This window comes from Mauremys mutica, chromosome 16 (genome assembly GCF_020497125.1).
Source record: "Mauremys mutica isolate MM-2020 ecotype Southern chromosome 16, ASM2049712v1, whole genome shotgun sequence".
Taxonomy (NCBI): domain Eukaryota; kingdom Metazoa; phylum Chordata; order Testudines; family Geoemydidae; genus Mauremys; species Mauremys mutica.
The window spans coordinates 22,974,044-22,995,945 of record NC_059087.1 but is presented as its reverse complement, the minus strand read 5'-3'; the positions used below and the strand labels follow the sequence as shown (position 1 = coordinate 22,995,945).

General features: G+C 48.3%; 1 protein-coding gene and 1 long non-coding RNA gene across 3 annotated transcripts in view; one reads left to right on the top strand and one right to left on the bottom strand.

Moving 5' to 3' along the window:
* The first annotated feature begins 714 nt into the window (after nt 1-714).
* Nucleotides 715-14,928, top strand: LOC123350835. Of its 2 annotated transcripts, none has more exons than XR_006573848.1 (3): nt 715-924; nt 11,770-11,882; nt 13,447-14,928. It is a non-coding gene; the product is annotated as an uncharacterized LOC123350835 (long non-coding RNA). The 2 variants fall into 2 exon arrangements; XR_006573849.1 differs by lacking the exon at nt 715-924 and adding an exon at nt 6,848-6,902.
* Nucleotides 14,929-15,278: 350 nt separating this feature from the next.
* The window catches only part of PXN (paxillin), a 70,595-nt gene continuing 63,971 nt past the window's right edge, over nt 15,279-21,902 (bottom strand). Inside the window, exons 7-11 of the mRNA XM_044989612.1 lie at nt 20,277-20,447; nt 19,754-19,927; nt 19,105-19,186; nt 17,902-18,050; nt 15,279-15,629 (exon numbers count right to left, since the gene is read on the bottom strand). Coding sequence (XP_044845547.1) covers nt 15,363-15,629; nt 17,902-18,050; nt 19,105-19,186; nt 19,754-19,927; nt 20,277-20,447 — 843 coding nt within the window. The 3' untranslated portion in view covers nt 15,279-15,362. The remainder of the gene's footprint in view (nt 15,630-17,901; nt 18,051-19,104; nt 19,187-19,753; nt 19,928-20,276; nt 20,448-21,902) is intronic.

The window sequence follows — 21,902 nt, the reverse complement described above, 5'->3', positions numbered from 1 at the left end:
AGCTAGTGGTATGAGGAATCTGCTTTTGCCCACCCCCACAACCTCTGCCATTTGGCCACATACTGGCCTTTGGGACCACACTCTGCTTAACCAGAGAGATCTGGGCCCCTGTATCTCTCTGCCCCAAGTATTACCTACCATCAGTTTAGACAGCCTTAACATGCTCCATATCTGATTCTGCAGAGGCTAACCTCACAGAACCAATGTGATAGGTTTCAATTGCTGGGGGGGGGTCTGGGTTGAGGTCTGGAAGCAGGCAAACATGAGCTATTGTTTGCCTGCTTGCTCCTAGCACAGGGCATTTATTCCTCAGTGACCAGTGGAATTACAGTGATAGCACCTTCTGGGCTCTAGGGTCCCAGCCCCCTTCTCTCTTCCCAAGGACAAAATGGGATCCTCCCTTCCCATCAGTTTTAGACCCCTCTTTCTGTAGCCTGCCCTCAATAGATGCCTGATTCTGTTTGAAGGCATCAGCTAAAAAGTCATCTCATCCACAGACTTTACATCTTTGTCCCATAGACACTGCTTCACATGAGCCTTACCCAGGCTTATACTGCACCACAAACACACACACTACAGACAAACTCACCCCAGGGGTCATGTAGTTGCTTTTCCTTCACCTGGAGAACCTCCTTACTGAACTCAGGTTAGCTGCTCCTGTTCGCTAGCTTGTCTGGGTGCTTAGGAGCAGGTTTTTTAAAGCCTTGTTCTCACTGAGGAGCCCCACCCCCTGGTTAGGAGTTGATAGGTGCTAAAGGGCTTGCCCATCAAAGCCTGGTTAAGAAGCTCTCAACTCTCCTAGCAGGCTCTAGGCTTAGCACAGGGTCCCTCAAAAGAGCACACAACACTGTATACTTATAAGACACAAGCTACAGCCCGTAGGTGCTGACTCTGTGGAGGAGCTAGAGAACAGGAGTGGCTAAGGTGAGTTTTGCAAGGGTTTCTCCGGATGGAGGAGGAGCAACTGGGGTCAGTTTGGTTTCTGCAGTGTGTGTTTGTGGTTTATATTTCAGTCAAGCAGTAAGCGGAGTGTGGTCTGTGCTAAGTCTAGGGGCCTGCTAGGCATAGCTGAGAGCTTCTTAAGGAGGCTTTGATCCCCAAGTCCTTTAGCACTTAATCAGGGTGTGGGGGCTACTCAGGGAGAACCAGTATTTAAAGCCCTGCTCCTAAGCCACCAGAGGAGCTAGGGAACAGGGAAGTTTTGAGTGAGATGCGGGGGTGGGAGATAAACTTCATTAATGTTCTTTAAACTTAAGGCAATAACATCCCCCCCCCCCAATAAAAACAAAACAAGAAGAAAGGGAAGAGCTGCAGGAGTAGAGAGAGAGTGCAGGCAGAAGTCCAGCAACAGAGTGGGGGCTATCCAGCTTATTGCACTGAATACAGCATGTATGATTAGGTGGCCTATGGGCAGGTGGCATGTATGTGAATTCAGTGCAAGGAGCTCCTGGCTCTCAGAGACCATGTACGGGCTTTGGAGACCAGAGTGGCTGAGCTGCAGGAGCTAAGAGAGACAGAGAGGTACATTGATGCGACTTTCTGGGGCACAGTTGAATGGTCCTACTCCCATTCTGACAGCCTATGAACTCTTGAGGAGTTATGAATAAGTTCTGAAGGCAAGGTCAGAATTTTACTAGCAGCAGCTGGCCAACAAAATGCTGCCTTAGGAGACTGAGAGCAGACTCACTCATAGAAATACTAATTTTACAAGTGCAATTCTCTCTTTTGTTCTCAGCCCAGGCCTCCTGCCTGTCGATAATGAACAATTAGTGAAGGGTAGAGGTAGGGTAAGGTTATTTGTGTAGCCAGGTGTATATATTTGTCATATTTGAATGAAAATGCCTGTAGTTAGAGAGAATCTTCTTTTTCCTGTATCTCCTTTATTTATCAAACAATTTTGATAATATTTGAAATGGAGGGGGTTTTTTTTGTGTTTGTTTTTTTAAAAGAGAGACTCCTCATAGTGTGAGGCCCCAACATGTAGCTTAGTTAGTATATGCCTTAATCCCCAGTGATGCTCAAACTTTTGTACTGGTGACCCCTTTCACACAGCAAGCCTCTGAGTGCGACCCCCCCCTTATAAATTAATAACACTTTTTAAATATATTTAACACCATTATTAATGCTGGAGGCAAAGTGGGGTTGCTGTGGAGGCTGACCGCGCATGACCCCCCCCATGTAATTACCTCACGACCCCCAGTTTGAGAACCCCGGCCTTAATCCGACCCTCACCCCTGCGCTATACGGTACCCCCAATGCTCTTTTCTGCTCTCACGTAACTATCTCAAACATACAGTCAGTCATACATAAGGTACTTACAGTTTCTTACAATACCAGTCCAGTTCCTTGTGTAACCACTGCACATACACCCTACCCAGAGCTGATTCCCTACCTAGCACTCAACTCAGGCAAATAAGAATTAAGAGGTAAGCTGTCCGGGTAAATCAGATTGAGGGTAGTTTTCTGGTGGAGTGCCTGGGTGGCACGACTCATTCCAAAGATTTAGATATAAAATAGAGTTTGATAAATGTGAGTGGGATTGTACTATGGGATTAATGCCTGAGAGAGAGACTTGAATCTGTGGCCACGTGTTCCCTTTTGGTCCTAAATCTTATATTCAAAAGCTCATGCTTCAGGGATTCAGACATATCCCTCCCCTGATGTATTCTAGGTTTATTTGTTTTTTCCCCTGAAGTGTCAGAGATTGGCCAGGGCTGTAGATGGGACATCAGCCGGGATGGCTCAAAAAATTCTCTCTCTCAGATGCTTAGCTGGTGTGTCTTGCTCACACGCTCAGGGTCAAACTGAACACCATTTTTTAGGTCAGGAAGGAATTTTACTGTAGGGACTTAGGTGGAAAAAAAAGCCAATCTCTGCCACATGGGGTTTGGGTCGCTTGCTAGAATCATAGGCCTCGGGCATTGGTGCACCTCAGTCCCTCCTAGTCTCAGCTTGTGGCAGACAATAGTTTAGTTTCTGGATGGCTGTAATACTTTAGTCCAGGGGACGGCAATCATTCAGTGTGCCGAGTCTTAATTTATTAACTCTAATTTAAGGTTTTGTGTGCCAGTAACACATTTTAATGTTTTTAGAAGGTCTCTCTCTAAGTCTATATTATATAACTAAACTAGTGTTGTATATAAAGTAAATAAGGTTTTTTTAAATGTTTAAGAAGCTTCATTTAAAATTAAATTAAAATGCAGAGCCCCCCAGACCGGTAGCCAGGGCCTGGGCAATGTGAGTGCCACTGAAAACCATCTTGTGTGCCACCTTTGGCATGCGTGCCATAGGTTGCCTACCCCTGCTTTAGTCTAATCCAGCTGGGAGGGGTTTAGTGGCCTGGGACATACAGGAGATCAGATTAAGGCAGGAAGAAACCACCAGATCATGTGATTCACAGGGCCACAGCCTGGTTCTTCTGCTCCTATAAATTATCCCCAATCTGGGCAAATAATTTACAGAGACTTTCCTAAAATTAAAATAGTGATGTTTTCTCCAGTGGAAAGGGATGGAAAAATTCTCTCCTGGTGGGAGATGGAAGAGAGAGAGAATGATCCAAACCACACAATCAATTTTGGAAGGTGTACTAATGAGAATGATTTAAGTACCTATATAGAATAGAATAAGAAAACATCTTAACTGACCTACGAACAATAAATTAAATCTGCAAGAGCAGCCTTTCAACTCAGAGACCTAATAAGAATAAGCTACAACTAACCAACCAAAGGGAAGAGTTACAAATGAATGAAAACCATACCCATATTACAAACAAAATGTTAACATAGACAACACAACAAAAACTGGCAGAGTGCCCCCTTCTCACACACACACACACACACACACACACACACACACACACACACACCCCTCTTCAAAAGCATCCACCAGCAAAAACAAAAGTCAGCACCTCTGCTACAGACAAGAAACTCAGTCCAAGGGTCATGTAGTCGCTCCTCCACCTGGAGAACTCTATCGCAAAACTCACATTAGCAGCTCCTGTTCCCTAGCATCTCCCATCCCTTAGGAGCGTGCTTTTTAAAGCCTTGTTCTCCCTGAGTAACCTCACCCCCTAGGGCCGGCTTTAGGCCTATTCCACCAATTCTCCCAAATCGGGCCCCGCGCCTAAGAGGGCCCCGCACCCAGTGAGAATCCCTTCCCTGGCTAGAGGCGCCTTTTTAATTTTTACTCACCCGGCGGCGCTCTGGGTCTTCGGCAGCACTTCGACGGTGGGCACTTCGTTCACTCCAGGTCTTTGGCGGCGGGTCCTTCAGTGCTGCCAAAGACCTGGAGTGAGTGAAGGACCCGCCGCCGAAGACTCAGAGCCCCGGGGCCCTGTTGAAACTGTTCAAATTGGGCCCCACACTTCCTAAAGCCGGCCCTAGGTGCTAAAGGGCTGGGGGATGAAAGCATCATGAACATGCTCTCAGCCTTGCATAGCAGGCCGCTAGGCTCAGCACACTAGATACCTCAGTCAAGGAGTTAGTACACCACAAACACACACAAACTCATCCCATGGGCTAAGTGTCCTGTAAGCAGCACGGCTGCGTGGCCACGCAGCAGCCTATTTAGGGCCGCACAGGCTCTCAGGGAACCCAGCCCCAGAGCTGCCGTGATGGGGAAAGGCACCTCTCCCCCTCAGTCCAGGTGCTGCTGGAGGGAGTCCTCTCTCCCCACCATAGCCCTGGAGCACCCTCCTGCACCCCAAACCCCCAGGGCCTACATCCCCAGCTACAGCCCGCACCCCCACCCTCTGCCCCATCCTGAGCCCCCTCCCCCACTCTGAACCCCTTGGCCCCACCCCCACCACATGAATTTTGTTATGGGCACTGATATGAAGGTGACGTGTCACATATCACCTCCATGTTGGTGCACATAACAAAATTCATTCCGCACGTGGGTGAGAAAAAATTAGAGGGGACACTGCCCACAGGTCACATAGTTGGTCCTCCTTCACCTGGAGCACTCCCTCACAAAACTCACATTAGCAGCTCCTGTCCCCTAGCATCTCCTGTCCCTTAGGAGCCTGCTTTTTAAAGCCTTGTGCTCCCTGAGCAGCCTCAACCCTACTAAGGGTTGTTGGGTGCTAAAGGGTTTGGCCACCAAAGCCTCATTATAAAGCTCTCAACTTTCCTGGCAGGCCACTAGGCTCAGCACAAGTTCCCTCGAACAAACAGACCACACTGTATAAGTCAGTCAAGCAGCCACCACACAGAGCAAACTCATGCTCCTTCACCTGGTTAACTTCCTCATAAAACTCACATTAGCCACTTCTGTTTCCTAGCTTCTCTCCTCCCTTAGGAGCAGGCTTTTTAAAGCCTTGTTCTCCCTGAGTAGCCCCAACCCCTGGTTAGGGGTTGATGGGTGGTAAAGGGCTTGGGGATGAAAGCCTCCTTAAGCAGCTCTCCACGTGCATAGCAGGCTGCTAGCCTCAGCACAAGGTCCCTCAAACAGACCACACTATATACTTCAATCAAGTAGTAAGCACACCACAAACACACTACAGACAATAGGCTCACCCCAAAAGTCACGTAGTTGTTTCTCCTTCACCTGGAGAATTTCCTCATCAAACTCTCCCGTTCTCTAGCTCCTCTGGTCTCTTAGGAGTGGGCTTTTTAAAGCTTTGTTCTCCCTGAGGAGCCCCACCCCGTTAAAGGATTGATAGGTGCTAAAGAGGTTGGCCATCAATGCCTCCTTACTTAACCAGCTCTCCACTTGAATACTGCTAGCCTCAGACAAACAGACCACACTATATACTTCACTCAAGCAGCAAGCACACCACAAACGCAAACACACACCGCAGACAACAAGCTCACCCCAGGCTCTTCCTTCACATGAGGAACTCACTCGCAAAACTCACATTAGCCCCTTCTGCTCCCTAGCTCCTCTGGTCGCTTAGGAGCGGGCTTTTTAAAGCCCTGTTCTCCCTGAGTAGCCCCACCCTAGGGTTGGCAACTTTCTACCTGCATAAAACCCAACAGCTACATCTGACCCAGTATGGCCAGTCTGCTGGTCTTATGAAAAGTTATACTAGGAGTAGCTTGTGAAAAGTAAATGTAATGAGTGTAAATTATCCCTCAGTAATCAGGAATTTAGTCCCTGAATAAATACGGTCCATTGAAGATGTATTTTGGGTACTTACCTGTCTTGGCTTCTGATTGAAACTGTAGCTCATTTCTCCTGCTATTGCCAATGTCTGGTGATATGTTCTAAATAAATGTCCCTTGACCTCCTGATGAAATACTAGGAGAAATGAGCTACAGTGTCAATGAGACTGAAATTCTTCTCTAGTAGATCGTATTAACTCACAGACAACCTACTTTAAATTCCCAGTTACTGAGAGACAATGTATTTATTCTCTGTAAGTTGCCCCTAGTATAACTTCCTGTGAGTGATGTATCTGAATATTTGAATACTGATATTTAAATTGTACTATTACACATATCAATCCCAATTTGGGATATTGGCATGATTTTTGAACTCTTGGCGAGTTTTGAGGTTGGTGAGACTGTAGGAACCATGACAACAGCTCTGTGACCCTTGAGGATCCTCTACTCAGTGAGTTTGTAAGGAACCAGATCCAGTCAAGGGGCCTAGCAATTTCCCTGGCACACAGTACTCACTTTCTCTCACACACAGTTTATTTCCCCAGCCAATATGACAGATAACTAAGTTGAAATAAGACCTTTCCCCCTCATCCCCCAGACTCCACGCTAACAGCACCAAATGGCACCGTTCTCTGCTGATGATACAAAAACCATGTTCACTGCTCTTGTCACTGTGGCCTCATAGTCTTTTAGCATGGGAGGGATTATGATGTCACAATCTGGCCTTATGACTCCACTTATAGCTCAAGGAGAAACCACAGCTATGGGAGGGAGCACTGCTTGTGTGGAGACAAATAGGTAATTTGTTACACAGGCAGGAAAAAAGCTGGTGAGAAATAAATAGGACATGGGTGAAAAGGTCCCTCCCAGTGGAAATTTGCCTTTCAAGTAGTTGTTTTTTTCTCTCTAGGAAAAACTATTTGCTGGCTCAGACTACTCCATCTAAGACCAGGGGCTATTCTTCCACTAATAAGGCTTAGCACAACTGTAAATGCTTTACATTTTCAAAGTGCCTTAGGCCCTAATTATCTCACACAACACGCCTGCAAGGTATTATCCCTGTTTTATTACTAGATGTATATCGTGCCGGGCCGGCATTGTATATAGTGTATTTTCTCCTTCTAAAGAGCTGGAGACTGATTCTGATTTCTGTGACTCCAGTGTAAATGAGGAGTGACTCCACTGACAACAGTGGGGTTGCACTAGTGTAAACCTAGTTAATGTGAGAGCAGCATCGGAACCACAGCCCCTGCTCTGAGACGCTTTCGCTTTACAGGGGGAAACAGAGGCACAGGAAAGATAACTGACTTGTTCAAGGCCAAACAGCTAGTCAGTGGCAGAGCCTGGAATAGAACTAACATATCCATGGGTCTTAGCTCCATGGCAGGCTGGTAATTTTAGTAATTTCTGAGTCGCTGCAGTCCAGATTCCTACACTGAAACCCAATATCTAAAAAAAGTCAGTGCAATAGACTCCACCCACAGACAAAGGGTCTCCTGCTGCTATATAGATGCTGAGGCAAAGCAGACATTTATGATTTATAGGAAGTGGCTGGCATGAGGCAGATTTTTTTTTTTGCAAAGCGGGGGAGGGTGGAGTTGATCCTGACTCAGCAATTCATTATCATTACTTCTATTAAAACCAGCGTGAGATGGATGCCGGTGCAATAGAGGAGCAGCTGCTCTCCGTACGCATATCGGTTTGTTGCATTTTGGCTCGATTTTAAGTCAGTCTTATGAAGTGATTCAGCCAAGCAGGGAGCAGTTTGGGCAGGAGAGTAGAGGGGTTGGGGTGCTGTTTTCATTTAGAACATGCTTTGGGTCTAGTTATGCAGCTGGAAATTCTGGTCAGCCACCCCAACACCTGAGCGCTGGGCTAAGAGTCCATGAGGTGACAGGAGGGCTTGTTTTGTGAGGAGCCCTTGTATTAACACCATGGTATGTTTAGAAGGGCTCATCTACACCAGAAAAGCGATTCAGTTTAAAGGTGTGATTTTTAAACCTGTGCAAAAGTGGGAGTGGCTGTTGCCGTTTGGCCGATTAGGAGGAGGTTTAAGACAAGAACGTCTTATTTTGGTTTAAATCTCAGTAAGTCTCCACCCAGGGTGATTGTGGTTTAAAAACATAATTTCAAAGATAAAATTGGCGCAACTTTCTCATATAGACAAGGACTAAAGCCCATTTCCGACCAAAGGGTTTCTCTGTTTGAGACATGACACCACTGTAACAGCCAGTGCCCTGCAGAAGGAAAAGACCTTTTGCCCAAACAAACAGGGATAAGTTTCTAATCTTACCAAAAACAAAAGCAAGGGGTCTTTCACAGCTGCACAGGGGATGTAGCATCTCCCTCCTTCCTGGCTCATGCTAAAGACACAGAGTGAACTGTGTGGTTTTCCACTCAAGCCTGAAGCTCAGTCCAATAGATCAGCCCGTCTGGGTTTAAAAATGTGTTTGGTACCAGTCATAATAGGTTGGTTTAAAAATTCTTATCCGTGGCAAACACAAGCCTCTGGTTCTTCCTGAAGCCTGTGCGGCATCTGGGCTCAATCCATGGATCCCATGAGGCACTTAAGGCCCACCCAAGAGGGGGCTGGTGACTGCCAGGGGAAGAGGCCTTGCATAGAGTTCTCTGAGGCCTGTGCCCACCTCCGAAGTTTTGGCAATGGGCCCTATAGGGAGCCGGGAGCCTTCTCCGAAGCTGGAGTGTCAGCCAAACTCACTCGGGGAAAGGCAAAAACAGGGTGGCTCTGGAAATGAAATACAAGTGCGGCTGCCTCCACAATTAGGTTTTATCTCCATGTAAATATCAAGCTGCCCCACGCAGGGGACTGAAGATTAAAAATCTCACCAAGTCCAAGGTTATTTGGTTCTTGTAGATCCCTTACATGTTTCTGCAAAATATTCACCTGTTCTTAATCCTCAGCTTCAAACTGATCTTGTACATGCTGCCCCTGTGCGTGTGGTCTCTCTGCGTGCCTGGAGCCGGTTGTTACTGGGATTAGATGGGGGTGTGAGAATGTTTGCCAGACTTTGCATTAGAAATCTCAGTCAAGGCAGTGTTCATTAGGGGCATTATTTAGTGAACTCCATTTGTGTGTTTAATGTGCAGTGTGTAGAGAAAGTCACAGCTCAGATTCCAGAAGAAACACCCCTGGACTTATCCTACAATACCTATTGTATTGGACATGCCTTGCCGCAGTTCAGATTTGTTATGTAAACTAGCTCAAGGCAGATGGCCAGGTACTGGCAAAGCGTGCAGGTCGAATCACTCCCAGCCCCATTAGCTAGTAGCCCCAGCCTTCAGCACAAATAGCAGGAAACACAACTAGTAGCCTCTCTCCTCTCTGGAAGACCCCACCTAACCTCAAAGGCCGATTGCTCCACACCACTTACCCCACTCAGCCAGCAACAGAGTGGGAGGCACACAAGGTCTGGTTCTCTAGCTTGGGGAATTCTGTAAGAAGTCAATGACACCACCACCACCACCACCTAGGCAGGGCGCTGCACAACTTGGTCCTGTGTCAATGGGAAGGGAGAATTATGCTGGAAACTGGGGCGCAGCAAGTGAAAAAAGGAGAAAGCGTGAGCAAAGACTACTTACCATTGTCATTAACCACTGAAAGTCTCTGCCATCTGCTGGTTGGCGTGCGGCCAGTGGAATGAGTTGGTAGGGCTGAATCGAGTTCCTAGTCCCCAGCTGTCAACATCACGGGTCACCATATTCCAACTGGCACTATGAACTAGCCCAGCCTGAGCAGGGAGGCTGAGAACAGAATGGAATGTGGAGACTGAACAATGCGAATTATTTCTGTCCAAAGAGGCTGAGACTGTTAGCAGGAGGGAGTTTGCAACCATTGCTATGAAATAACAGTCAAATCCCCTCTCCGTCCCTAAACCTCCCACTGCATTATTGGGAGCAAGGGGAAATGGCAGGTGCAAAAACAAGAACTAGGGGAGGTGACATTTTTGTCTTGAACATATTCCATTGCCCAGAGCCAGGCAAACAGGAATGAGGTAGGTGATTTGTGGCCCTGTGTATGTGCTAAATCAAAACAGCAATACATTCAGCTACATGTTTAACAAACAAAAACAGGAAAATATTTTGTGTTCATAAGAGCCCAGTTAATGGTGCTGGGAGAATCCATAACTTCGTTAAGTTGTGAAGTAAAGTTCTAAGTTGGGGACCTTAACACTGCATTCCTGTCAACTTTTGGATTTCATACATACATGCGCACAGCACACAGATAGCGTCAAGTTTAGGATTAGCCAGCTTGAGAGAATTTTAATTAGAAATTCCTGCTGTTGTACTGCAGCCTGCCAATCCAGACGCAGTTTGTATGCTCTGGTGCTGGATCTGGGGGATTTTAATAAATCAGTTTAGGTCTCAGATCTATAAAAGCCACTTAATTTTCTTCACATACCCTCTGCTCAGATATCTGAAATCAGACCAGTTCCTCCAAGTGCAAACTGGGAGTTAACTCGTCCCCATGAAGGATACAGATTTTTTTTTTGTGATTAACAGCAGCTTTCTAATGACCACAGGTTTACTGCATTATTGTGCACAGGACCAGGCTCATGCCCAAAGCCTTGTCGTCATTTGCTTCTTGGTGATCATTCCTTGTGAAGGTCAAAGTCCCAGAGCAAAGCCCTATTGTCGTCGCCTTGTGCTACTGCCATTGGCCTGTGAGCTCTTTAGGGCAGGGATGACATTTTCTGTTCAGGCCTGTGGGTTGTTTTTTTTGTTTTTTTTTTTTGTTATTACTACAAACAGCCTATACATCTGTGGTGTTATGTGGAATAATCAGTGATATGAGTACAAGTGCTTAGCACGGAGGTGCATCAGGAAGGTTACTATGCAGTCCAGGGGGTTTAAATGTAGGTTGTGATTTCCAGATGCTGTCACCATGCAGAGGTTCAGAAGGACCTGCGGGTATTAGCACTCTTCATGACCCAGTGTCCAGGCAATTATTGCATGGCACTAGGGTGTGGGAACGGCAGCGTATGGTGCTGAGGCAGGGGGCTGAGAAGGATGAAGCCAGTGGGTCAGGATTCACGTCTGCTTATTGCACAAGTGACAGTTTGTTTTAGCACCTTCAGTTTTACATCTCTGCCCTGTCCAGGTGAAGGCAGAAATCATACTAATTTTTTTTTTTGAAAGGTAAAAACATTTATTTTAGAACCATCAAACAATTAGCCCAGCCAGATAGATTTGGCTCTTGAAAGGAGACAGAATGTGCAATTCAGCAGGGCTCTCTCAGAGCAGGACACTTAAGCTGGTTACTCAGAAGCTGACCAGCACCCAGGTTTTTTGGTACAGACAAGTGTGCTGCAACAGCTTTTCCGTTTCCTGGTAACAGGAAAAAAGGGAACCCCTCTGCAGTGCAATGCTCTGCCCCCATGGCGAAGAAACGTGCATGTGACATGTACACATAGCCAGTCTGCCCCCCAGCACCTGGGGAGAAGCAGGAGCTCCTTGTGAGGGGTCGCTCGAGCAGGTGTCAGCCGAACTCCTCAGCCTAACACAACACGCCCCTGGCCACAACAGACAGAGCACAGGGAGGTTTTCCTCACTGCCACGTTACTATGGCAAAGGAAATTCATTCCTCAGGAGCCACATAAGCACAGTAGTAAAATCATACTAATAAACATCACCCTCCTCTTGCCAGTGTGGCCTTCGGTTTCTCCATCGCGGAAGGCAAGAGGAGCTACAGACCATGGATGCTTTGAACCATTTCCACAAGACTAGAAATGACTGGAACCAAGTCAAGTGAAAATAATGGTAACGTTTTATTAGCATAATCACAGGGATTTTAAATGGAAAAAGCAGAGTTAGAAGTTTACAAGGGAAGACAAAGGAAATAACTGTCCACCCAGAGGAGCGTGATTTGATTGAGACCCACCTGGTCTGATAGGTCTTTGATTGCACTGCCAGAGTTAATCAGATTAGGAGATCATTGTAAACAGAGCACTAAGGCCTTTAAAGACAACACTATAGTAACCCCAACACAAAACCTTTCAAAGAAACAGTGGTGTATCTAGAGCTTATCTTGCCTCTGAATGGGCAGCTGCCAGGCCTCTGCATACACAGTCTTTTAGCTCCTCAGAGGTTGTGTACTGTACACACCCGCCTCCTGTGTCCAGTTTAAGCCTGAATAACCCATCTCAGCCTTCCAAAGGCACATTCTCGCCTAATCTCTCCCCGACAACTCCTTGGAACACGTCCCAGTACCTGCAACAGTGCAGTAGTGCAACTTGCTGGTCTGCACTTTAGCACCATCAGTATCTGTGAAGTCTCCTTACTAATCACCCGGGGCAATCTTAACACATCCCTTTCCCCAGTTTGCTCCATACAGCATTTCAAATGTTCAAGTCTAAACTGTACTTGAAATTAGGAAATTTAAAATGGGTATTTCTGACCCTCCTACTGGCAGCAGCCATTTTGAGGGAAAGTAACTTTTGGAGGCAGCAATGAGCATGGGACCCATCCCCAAACCAGTTTAAATCCCAATTTATCAGGAAAGCGCTCAACATTTTGCTAAGGCAGTAATGGTCATGGAGACTCAAACCATTATTAAAAGGGGATGAAACGGTTTTGCTCTGACACTGGGATACTGTAACAAGATTTTCCCCTTCTACAGCACCTTCCCTCCAAGGGTCTCAAAGCCCCATCAGAAATATCTGTGAATTAAACCTCAACACCCCAGTGAGGTAGGTTAAGTATTATCCCCATTTTACAGATAAGGAAGCTGAGGCACAGAAGGTAACGGCAGAGCCACTCCAAGTCCTGTGCACTGGACACAGGACCGTTCTCCCAACCAGCGGGGTCAGAACAAGTGTCAATTTCATCAGGAAGCTCAGAAATCCCAATTTTAAGTAAAACTAATTTCAACTCCAAAATGACAATTTAGACAGTTTCTTGCCTTGTGAACTTTCCAAAAAGCTGTGCTCAGCCCAGCTGGAGTAGCTTTTTGTTTTACCACTTGTTCCACAAAACCCTGCTTTCACAACCACAGACTGAGGCTCATTTGTATGGGAAACCAGTGAAAAAACAGTTCCACTTATTCAAGTGGGGTAGTGAAGCATCGAGCTACGGTTATTTAAAATAGTAAGCTAGGATCCCTCGGTTAAAGTGAGGGTTTGTTTCTAACACAGTTAATCCCAGAACTCCCTATGCCTTTTCCATTTTGAACACTGTAACCACCCTAATGTGCCATGCCTTAATAACCAAAGATCTATAATATTCTAGAGTCATATTTTAAAACCCTCTTCTCACTGCACCACTTTGGCCATTAGTGTAGAACACTATAGGGTTATTTCTAACACAATCCTTTGTCCTTCTACAGCACCCTCCTTCTGAAGATCTGAAAGTGCCTTTGACAAATATGAACTAAACCTCAAAATCCTACAAGGTGGGAATATTGCCCCATTTTGCAGATGGGGAAACTGAGGCACAGAGTGGCTAAGTGACTGGCTTAAGGTTACACAGCAAGTCTGTGGCAGAGTCAAGAACAGATTCTAGATCTCCTGACTCCCAGCCCTTTTCTTTAGCCCCAGGACCATCCTTCCCATCTAAGGGGAGAACTCCCCTTCCCGAGTTAACCCGCTGCTCTCATTTCTAATGGCTGAAGAGGAATAAAATCATGAGGGTGGACTTCGAGTTCTCCATCTCTGCAGCATGTGGCACTGAATTAAGACTCACTTTATTACCCTGGAAGTTGGGCTTTGGAGAAAGGCAGGTAAGTCAAATACAGCAGTTTACAGGTTACAAAATAAACTTTCCAGGTGATCTGTGAAAATTAAGAGCTATTCACAGCTCACCTGCTTGTGCTAGAAAAAAAATACAAGTCACATTCCCTTCCCCTGCAAAACCCGGAGCCCTCCCAACCCCCACTAAAAAGAAAATACTTCGTGTTAATAGTTTGTTAAACCCAAGCATTGAGGTTACAGGTGCAGTAACCAGCACAACTGGTACACTGCCTAGAACAGCACAGTTTGAGATATAAAAAGTAGCTTTCTTAAAATCACTTCAAAACCAATTTCTGTATAAGAGGATTAAAAGTAAGTTAGTTATGAATTCAAACCTCAGTGTAGAAATCCACAGTTTTTATCAAAGCATACAGTATTCAGTTCAATAGCAAAACTCCAAGTGTCACATACACCAGACCTCAGGGACTTTTTAGACCAGTAAGTCAATATAAAAGGTTATTGCTCGAGAGATTCTCAGTAGAACATGTTTATCAAGAGCAAGGAACAGGACAGTATCAAAGAAGAGGGACTGCTGGCCTGATTAGCAAAGAGGAAGATGAACAAGGAATATGAAGTCTATAGCTTTATTTTTTCCTTGCTTTTTAAAAAAAAACCTAGAGAGGCTTTTCAGGCCTTTCCCTTGGTAAAATGCAGGCCAGACACACAGCATAAGCCACATTCGCTCAGAGGAGAGGGCTGGGCCCTCAAATTTCTCTGCATTTTCTTTTAAAATTAACTGGTGCCAGTCTCCTCCTCTCTCCCAGGAGCAGCAGAATTAGGAGCATTTGCCCTAACCACTCCTGGGGAGGTGGGGGTGTCCAGCACAACATGGGACACTCCACTCAAGCAGGGAGGGGGTTTTCTTCCCCCCACCTCCTGCCCCAGTGTGTTGAGGAGGGGGAGAGAATCACAAACTAGAAAGAGAGAGTAGCCCCCGACTCCCTCTTTCTAAAAAATAAGTGGCATCAATTCCCTGCAGTGTTACTGAACTGGAAAGACTCCACTGCAGGGTCTTTACAGCTTCTGGGGCTGCTGCTGTGATCTTAGTAAATCCTGTGTGCCCCAGGACTCGACCATGCACGGCCCGGGCAATGCAGAGGTAGCAGAGCTACTGCGTGGGTCACACAGCACTTAAATGCCCCAGCGAGAGAGAAGCGTCACCAAAGCCAAGGAGGTTTTGTTGGGAAGTGTCACATGGTGACTCAAGGCTGAGCTCGACAGACTTTACCCAGCCCTCTCATTGAGAAAGGCATCTCCTCGCCAGAGCCTCAGGCTCCTCTCGGCTGTCAACAATCATACAACGCTTTAATGATGGGGCTCAGCATCTCCCCACTGAAACACAGCATGGGCATTTCCAGTTTAATGGTCCATCTCGTCTCTCTGGAGCAGCAGTTAGCACCCTCCCCCCACCCCCTCCCGCCCCGGCCCGGTTTCTAAATCACAGTAATGCTCAGAGAGACTCGGCTGCCTAGTGAGGTGGCAGAAAGATGCTCCGTCCCCAGCTAGGATGCGTCTAGCAGAAGAGTTTGAGGAAGCAGTTCTGACAGTAGGGCTTGTCATTCTGTTCCTTGAAGGTTCCTTTGTTGAGCTGCTTGAGGCAGAAGGCACAGACAAAGTGTTCTGGGTGAAATTTCTTGGCCATGGCAGTGATGCAGCGTCCCGTGATGGGCTTCTGGCAGCCGGAACACAGCGAGCCGCGGCGTTCGTGATAATGCACCTCACAGTAGGGCTGCCCATCGTGCTCAAAGAAGCTGCCGTTGATGAAGGGCGTGAAACATTCCTGCAGGAGGAGGAAGCAAAAGGGAACTGATTGATATGGCAAGCTGGGCACACAGGCAACTCCACAATCCATGCCCTCGCCTGCCATGCCCCTAGCTGCCTCCTGCAGGAAGTGGGCAGGGTGAATCATCTTCATCCAGCAGAAAGGGGCTGCTGAAGTACTGCTGCAAAGATGACCGGTTCCCAGCAGAGACAGGGTTATGAGCGTAAGCAGGGCAGATCCAGCAGCTGGGAGGGAAAATAAAGCCCTCACCTATAGTTCATGTCCCTTTACTCCAGGCTGGCTTTATTAACACAAAAGAAAATCCAAACCCAAAAGCAAAACTACTGAGAACACTTGGTCAGCAACACCAGAACCTCTCCTGCTTCCAGTAAGCTGGGAGGGAAGGGAACACCCCCATCCACAGAGACAGCTGCTGTGTACAGCCGACCCACCCCAGCTCACCCAGGTGACAGGCAGGGAAGCCAGGCTCTCCTGGAATTCCTTATGCTCCAGGGCATCAGGAGCACCTTTTACCTTGTCACAATGGGCTGGTTTCCATTTCTTTAGCTGGATCTGCCCTGCTTACGCTCGTCTCAGTGAAAGATGACGACAGCTAGTAGGTTGTTTTTTTTAAATGACCCATTTAGAATGCCAGATATTATGCATATTCCCTGGGACAGCACCCTCCTTGATGCATCCCAAACTATACACATACAGGAGTCACTTCACCACTGAAATACAGTGGCAGGCAGAAGGTGACAGCCACTGGAGAAATGTGGAGGGGGAGAAGTTTTGGGCAAGGACCCTGGGGGACAAGTCCATACCCTTACAAAAGTGATACTGAGTCTTTAATGTCTATGAAAAGAAGCTGTTAGAGACCGATTTTTTAACAGGCACCCATCTCTCTCTAATGGTTATCACTGTCGAAGCCCCGTGCAGGTATTAATGGCTGTATCGTCACTACAGTCATGGGAAGTTAGGAGAAATTCCCCCCACTCCATTTTACTGATGGGGAAAACTGAGGGATAGAGCCATTAAGGGACTTCCCCAGGGTCAACAGGTCAGCAGCAAAGTCAAGAACAGAAGCCAGATGTCCTGAGTCCTAGTTTTGTGCTTGAACGTCCAGAGCATCCTTCCTCCCTAGGGACCTGCACACTACTGCATGTGCACGCATGGTTGGACATGTACTTAGTCAGAGGCAGATGCAAACTGAGCCCTGCATGCAGGCATCCAGCAGGGCGCAACAGTAAGTGCATATCCATGCATGTTCACACACACTGAACTGCAAGGAACTCCAGTTGCCTGCTGCATTCAAAGGCAGCAGGTACCTGGGAGCCTGATGCTGAGACTACTAAGCCATCCACCTCCATTTGAAAATAAACACTGGAAATTGGCCTTAATTTAACAACAGAAAGACAGAATCTGCCCAAAAGTTGCTGGCCCCACTAACAGGCAGCAGCGTGAAAAATGCCGAGCAGCATCTCCTGAGCAGAAGAAAAGCCTGAACCCAGGTCCAGGGAAGGACGGAGCTGGTCAGCTGCCCACAAGACTGCCCGAATTTCTATTCACAGGGCCCTTCTGAGTGATGGAGAGTTTCAAACGGACAGTTCAGCCAACTCCTCTTTCATGCTGGCTGTTCTGCAGCAGAGGGTAGCAGACTAGTGGTCTGAGCACAGGATTTGAAACAGGAACTCATAGGTTCTGATCCTCGTTTTGAACTCCGCCTTTCTGCCTCCGTCTCAGTAACACATGGCTGATATTAATCTTTACGCTGCTCCTGGGAGATGGGTAAATATTTGCAAGGCTCTTTGAAGACGTGCTAAGTATTTATTCTGCAGCATTACAGTTCATTATGCAACAGCATATTCAGTTTAACAGCTATTTCATTAGTTTCCAAGTTGATCCAAACAGGTCAGTCTCATTAAGTTTATATTTCCAGAGTGAGCACACGAGGAAGCTCTTCAAATCAGGGTGCTGAGGCGGAGTGCTTGGAAAGCGTAGCTCACTATTACTAAGAAACCACTGGAAAAATTCTGCGCTTATCAGCAAACTGCTGCAGAAACCCATAACTGTGGCTATGGGGGAGGGGGAGGGAATGAAGCCCCTAGAGAATTTAATAGAAACAGGCAGAGAAGCAAGAGGGTGCGTGGTCACTGTCACACTATGTATTTTGTGGGGCTGTCCAGTGCTGGTACAGACCCCTTGTTCTGATCGAGGTAACCACCAGACACCCACCTAGGGGAATTGGGAGAGGGGTCAGGTGACAGTGGGGCAGCACAGGCTCTCTTACCCGACAGACAAAGCACTCAGGGTGCCACAGGGTATTCAAGGCAGAGATGTAATTTTCCAGGATGGCGCGGGCGCAGCCCCCACACTTTGGAGCGAACATGTCGAAGTAATCCTTGCGGCAATAGGCTTTGCCATCCTTCTCATGAAACCCTGCCAAGGACACAAGGGAAAAACAGAGCCAGACAACATCAGCGTGTGACCTTTATTCATGGGAACACCCAGCCAGACTCCATGGGGCTAACGGGGTGGCTGGGATCCCCAGTCACAGACCAGCGTTATCCCTTATTCTGCTATAGGAGGAGCACATGCTTCGCCTCCTGTAGTCTCCATGTGGAAATAGCAATCACTGTTAGCTCCCCATCCACTAAGTAACACCACAGTCCCTCTCTACCCCCACACTCTCAGTTTTCTACATCACTTGTTCTATGACAGTAGTTCCCACACTTCAGGTCATGCCCCCCCTTACCCCTGTCTGCGCCCCACTCCCTGGAGCTGCGGTCGGAAGCAGGGCCGCGACTCTGGGGGGAGGCGTGGACAGGCTACGGTGGGCGAGGATGGGGCTGGAGCCCGGGCGGGGCTGCGACTCCTGGGAGGAGGCGTGGACAGGCTACGGTGGGCGAGGATGGGGCTGGAGCCCGGGCGGGGCTCCGACTCCTGGGGGGAGGCGTGGACAGGCTACGGTGGGCGAGGATGGGGCTGGAGCCCGGGCGGGGCCGCGACTCGGGGGAGGAGGCGTGGACAGGCTACGGTGGGCGAGGATGGGGCTGGAGCCTGGCTGGGAGTGGAGTTGCAGCCGGGGCTGTGGGCAGCAGTGGGGCTGCGACTCCTGGAGGGAGGCACAGACAGGCTACGGTGGGCAAGGATGGGGCTGGAGCCCGGCCGGGAGTGGAGTTGCAGCCAGGGCTGCAGTCGGGAGCCGGGAGTGGAGTTGCAGCCGGGGCTGCGGTCGGGTTCAGAGCCGCAGCCAGGCCAAGCACCAGAGGACGGGGCCACAGCTGGGGGCAGAGCAGGGTTGAGTGGCGCTTTCTCTCCACCTCCTATGGGAGCTAGATTGGGCCCTGCCACTCCCCCCCAAACATGCCCCCCAGTTTGGGGACCACTGGTCTATGGAAAGGACCCATCACAGGCCCTTATGTTGCCTCCACCCCCACCCCTTACTTGCTTCACCAGAGTGGTGGCTTCTCTCTGCACAAACCAATAGTACCTTCAGGTCCAAAGAAAGCACCACACTGCGCACAGAAGAAGTGTTCTGGGTGCCATGTCCTGTCCAGAGCTGTCACCACTTTCTGTTTAGGAGAAACCACAAACCGTGAGCGCTTGAACACCAGTGCTGAGTGCAGCAAAAATCAACTGTGCTTAAAGAGCTGAACCCAGCCCCGTCCTTGGGGATTCAATCCCCCCCACTCCCCTTTACCCTAACAAGGTCAGACGCACCACTCATTTCCTCCAGACCCGGGGGAGAAGGGGACACAGTCCCGTGCAGTACTCTGAAACTCAGCAGGAATGCCTCCTACCATGGTATCCCGTTGGGGAAAATCAGAAGATCCTTACTGCAGCGAAGGTAGCTAGATCCTAACACTGAGTTCGGTAGAGTTGCAATGGAGCAACTTTAATTCAGCAGAACCTGCCCTCTCATTGCAGGACCCTCCAGCAGGTGGAGGGAGATACCTGCACTGGGTCCAATTATTTTCCCTACAGCACTAGGGTGAAGGAAGAATAGGGCTCCCAAAACTACAAGAGAAGAGTTATCAGGGGTAGATGGATGTGCGCATTTCTGACAGTACAGCGCCAGACTCCCCCATGCACGGCCAAGAGAGAGACTCCTACTGACAGGTGCAGGCTCAGGGACTCACATCGAGGATGGGCCCGTTGCAGTAGTAGCAGCGAGGGGAGAAGAGATTATGATAGTCCTTCTCACAGTAGGGCTGACCATCGCGTTCAAAAAAGTTGCGTGACCCAATTTCCTCCTGGCAGTGGGTGCAAACGAAGTGCTCTGGGTGCCAGGTTTTTCCCATGGCTGTGACGACCTGTAGGGAAGAAGGAGCAGTTATGGGGGACGACTCTACTTCTTTGCTGTGGCAACTCACGTGACAACACACCAGGTAGAGTTTGGCACTAACTACATGTTCTACTACTCAAGTGAGCCCTGGACTGGGGTAGCATGAAAACTGAATTACCTATCATCTCAGGAGAGGGCAGTCCCTCAAGGGCAGGGTAGAGGTCACTGGAGGAGCTTACAGCGTACCTGGCCAGTGGATAAATAGAGTACTTCAGTTTCTTCAGCATCGCCAGTCCCTTCAGCCTCATGATACAGCCCTCCCAGTTACTCCTTGCTGTAGCCCAAGGCTTAGCAACAAGATGGTGCCTCAGACTCACCTGTCCAGCAATTGGTTTCTTGCAGGCTCCACAAACACCTTTGGCAACGGTAGCTACTCCCAGTTTGTTCAGGTCAGACTGGAGGCTTCCCAACATACTGTCCAACTGGCTGCCAGGTTTTGGGGGTGCAGACGGAGGGGAGCTGCCCCCGGCTTTCCCCTGGGCCATGAACTGCAAAGAAAAAACCCAGACACTGTAAGGCAGGCACTGTACGGCTCCTCAGGGATTTCTGCAATCTCTGAATATAAGAACGGTCGTACCGGGCGAGACGAAAGGTCCATCTAGCCCAGTATCCTGTCTTCTGAAGCACGTGGCATTGGCCACTATCAGAGGGAATAGAACAGGTAGTCATCAAATAATCCAGTCCTCTGCCCACAGCTCTTCAGCTGTCCTACATATGGACAGACCAGGACTTGCTCTGGAGAGGCTAATGTGTCTGCAGAAGCCAGTGAGAACCAGGTGCAGAGATGCACCCTTGTTACAATGAGGCTGTGACAAAAGTGTGGCTTACCCAGAGACCCCAGGAGCTAGATCATCAGAGTGTTGAGGGGTGGAGAGCTGGCTCTCCTCACCCTCCCAATAAGGCAGAGATTACGGGAAATAATGCTTGTGGCCTGCTGGTAGAACCTCCACGGAGATCTTCCCTTTACTTCATAGGTTCCTGGCTGGCTTACAAAGGCCGAGACATGCTCTCTGAGTGGTTCCCAAACTGTCTCCCCTTCCCTGTCACACACAGTTGTTGCTGTCTCTCCAGTCTCTTCTCCTTCACAGTCTCCTTCTCACCCTCCCACACCTTCTCTCTTATCAGGGTATTTTCCCCCTTTTCCTTCTGCATCATTTTCCTCTCTCTTCTGTGCCCTCTTGGGTAGCTCTGACCCCACTCCCCAGCTTCACCAAAGGCTGCAATGGGAGCAGCCAGGGAAGGTGGGGAGCATTCAAGGAATCACCTGTTGCTTTACCTGGCAGCTTATTAGTAGTGTGTGCGTCTGCATGGAGAGGTGGTGGCAGGCCAGCAAACACTGCACGATACACGTGAGAGATTTACAGAGGGAGTGTGGAGAGGGGATAAGAAAGGTCTTTGGAAGCCCACTTTGGGAATCACCTTAGTAAATACTTAACTTTGAACCCTGTTTTCCACTGGGAGGGGGGAACAGATGCATTTTATTTAGTACTATAACCTCAAGAGGAAGTGGGGAGAAGAGAGAGGAAGTGTGCAGGACTTTGCTCATTATGGTCTGTTTGGATACTCATCTCCATGTGATATGGGGCAAACTCAGAGTTCATGTCCTATTACATTGTAACGTGTAGGTTATTTTACTTAACCCTGCAGCACAATGGTGGCTGTCAGGTTTAGAGAACTCCACTGAGCCATTTCCTGAAGGGACCTTTCGGGTGGATTATGGACATTATGTTGCGTTTCTGTTAAAAGGGAAACTACACAGCCACAACACTAACAACATTTGTGAAAAAGGTGCAGGGTGGAAGGACAAACAACCGAGCATCCCAGCACTTGTACTGTTAGACTGCCATGGAGTGCCAAAGGGAACAGACACATGCTGCAGTGCCCTACAGCCCTGGTTTTACTGAAGGGCCCCTTCCCCTGCACACACAGGGAGTGCCACTCAC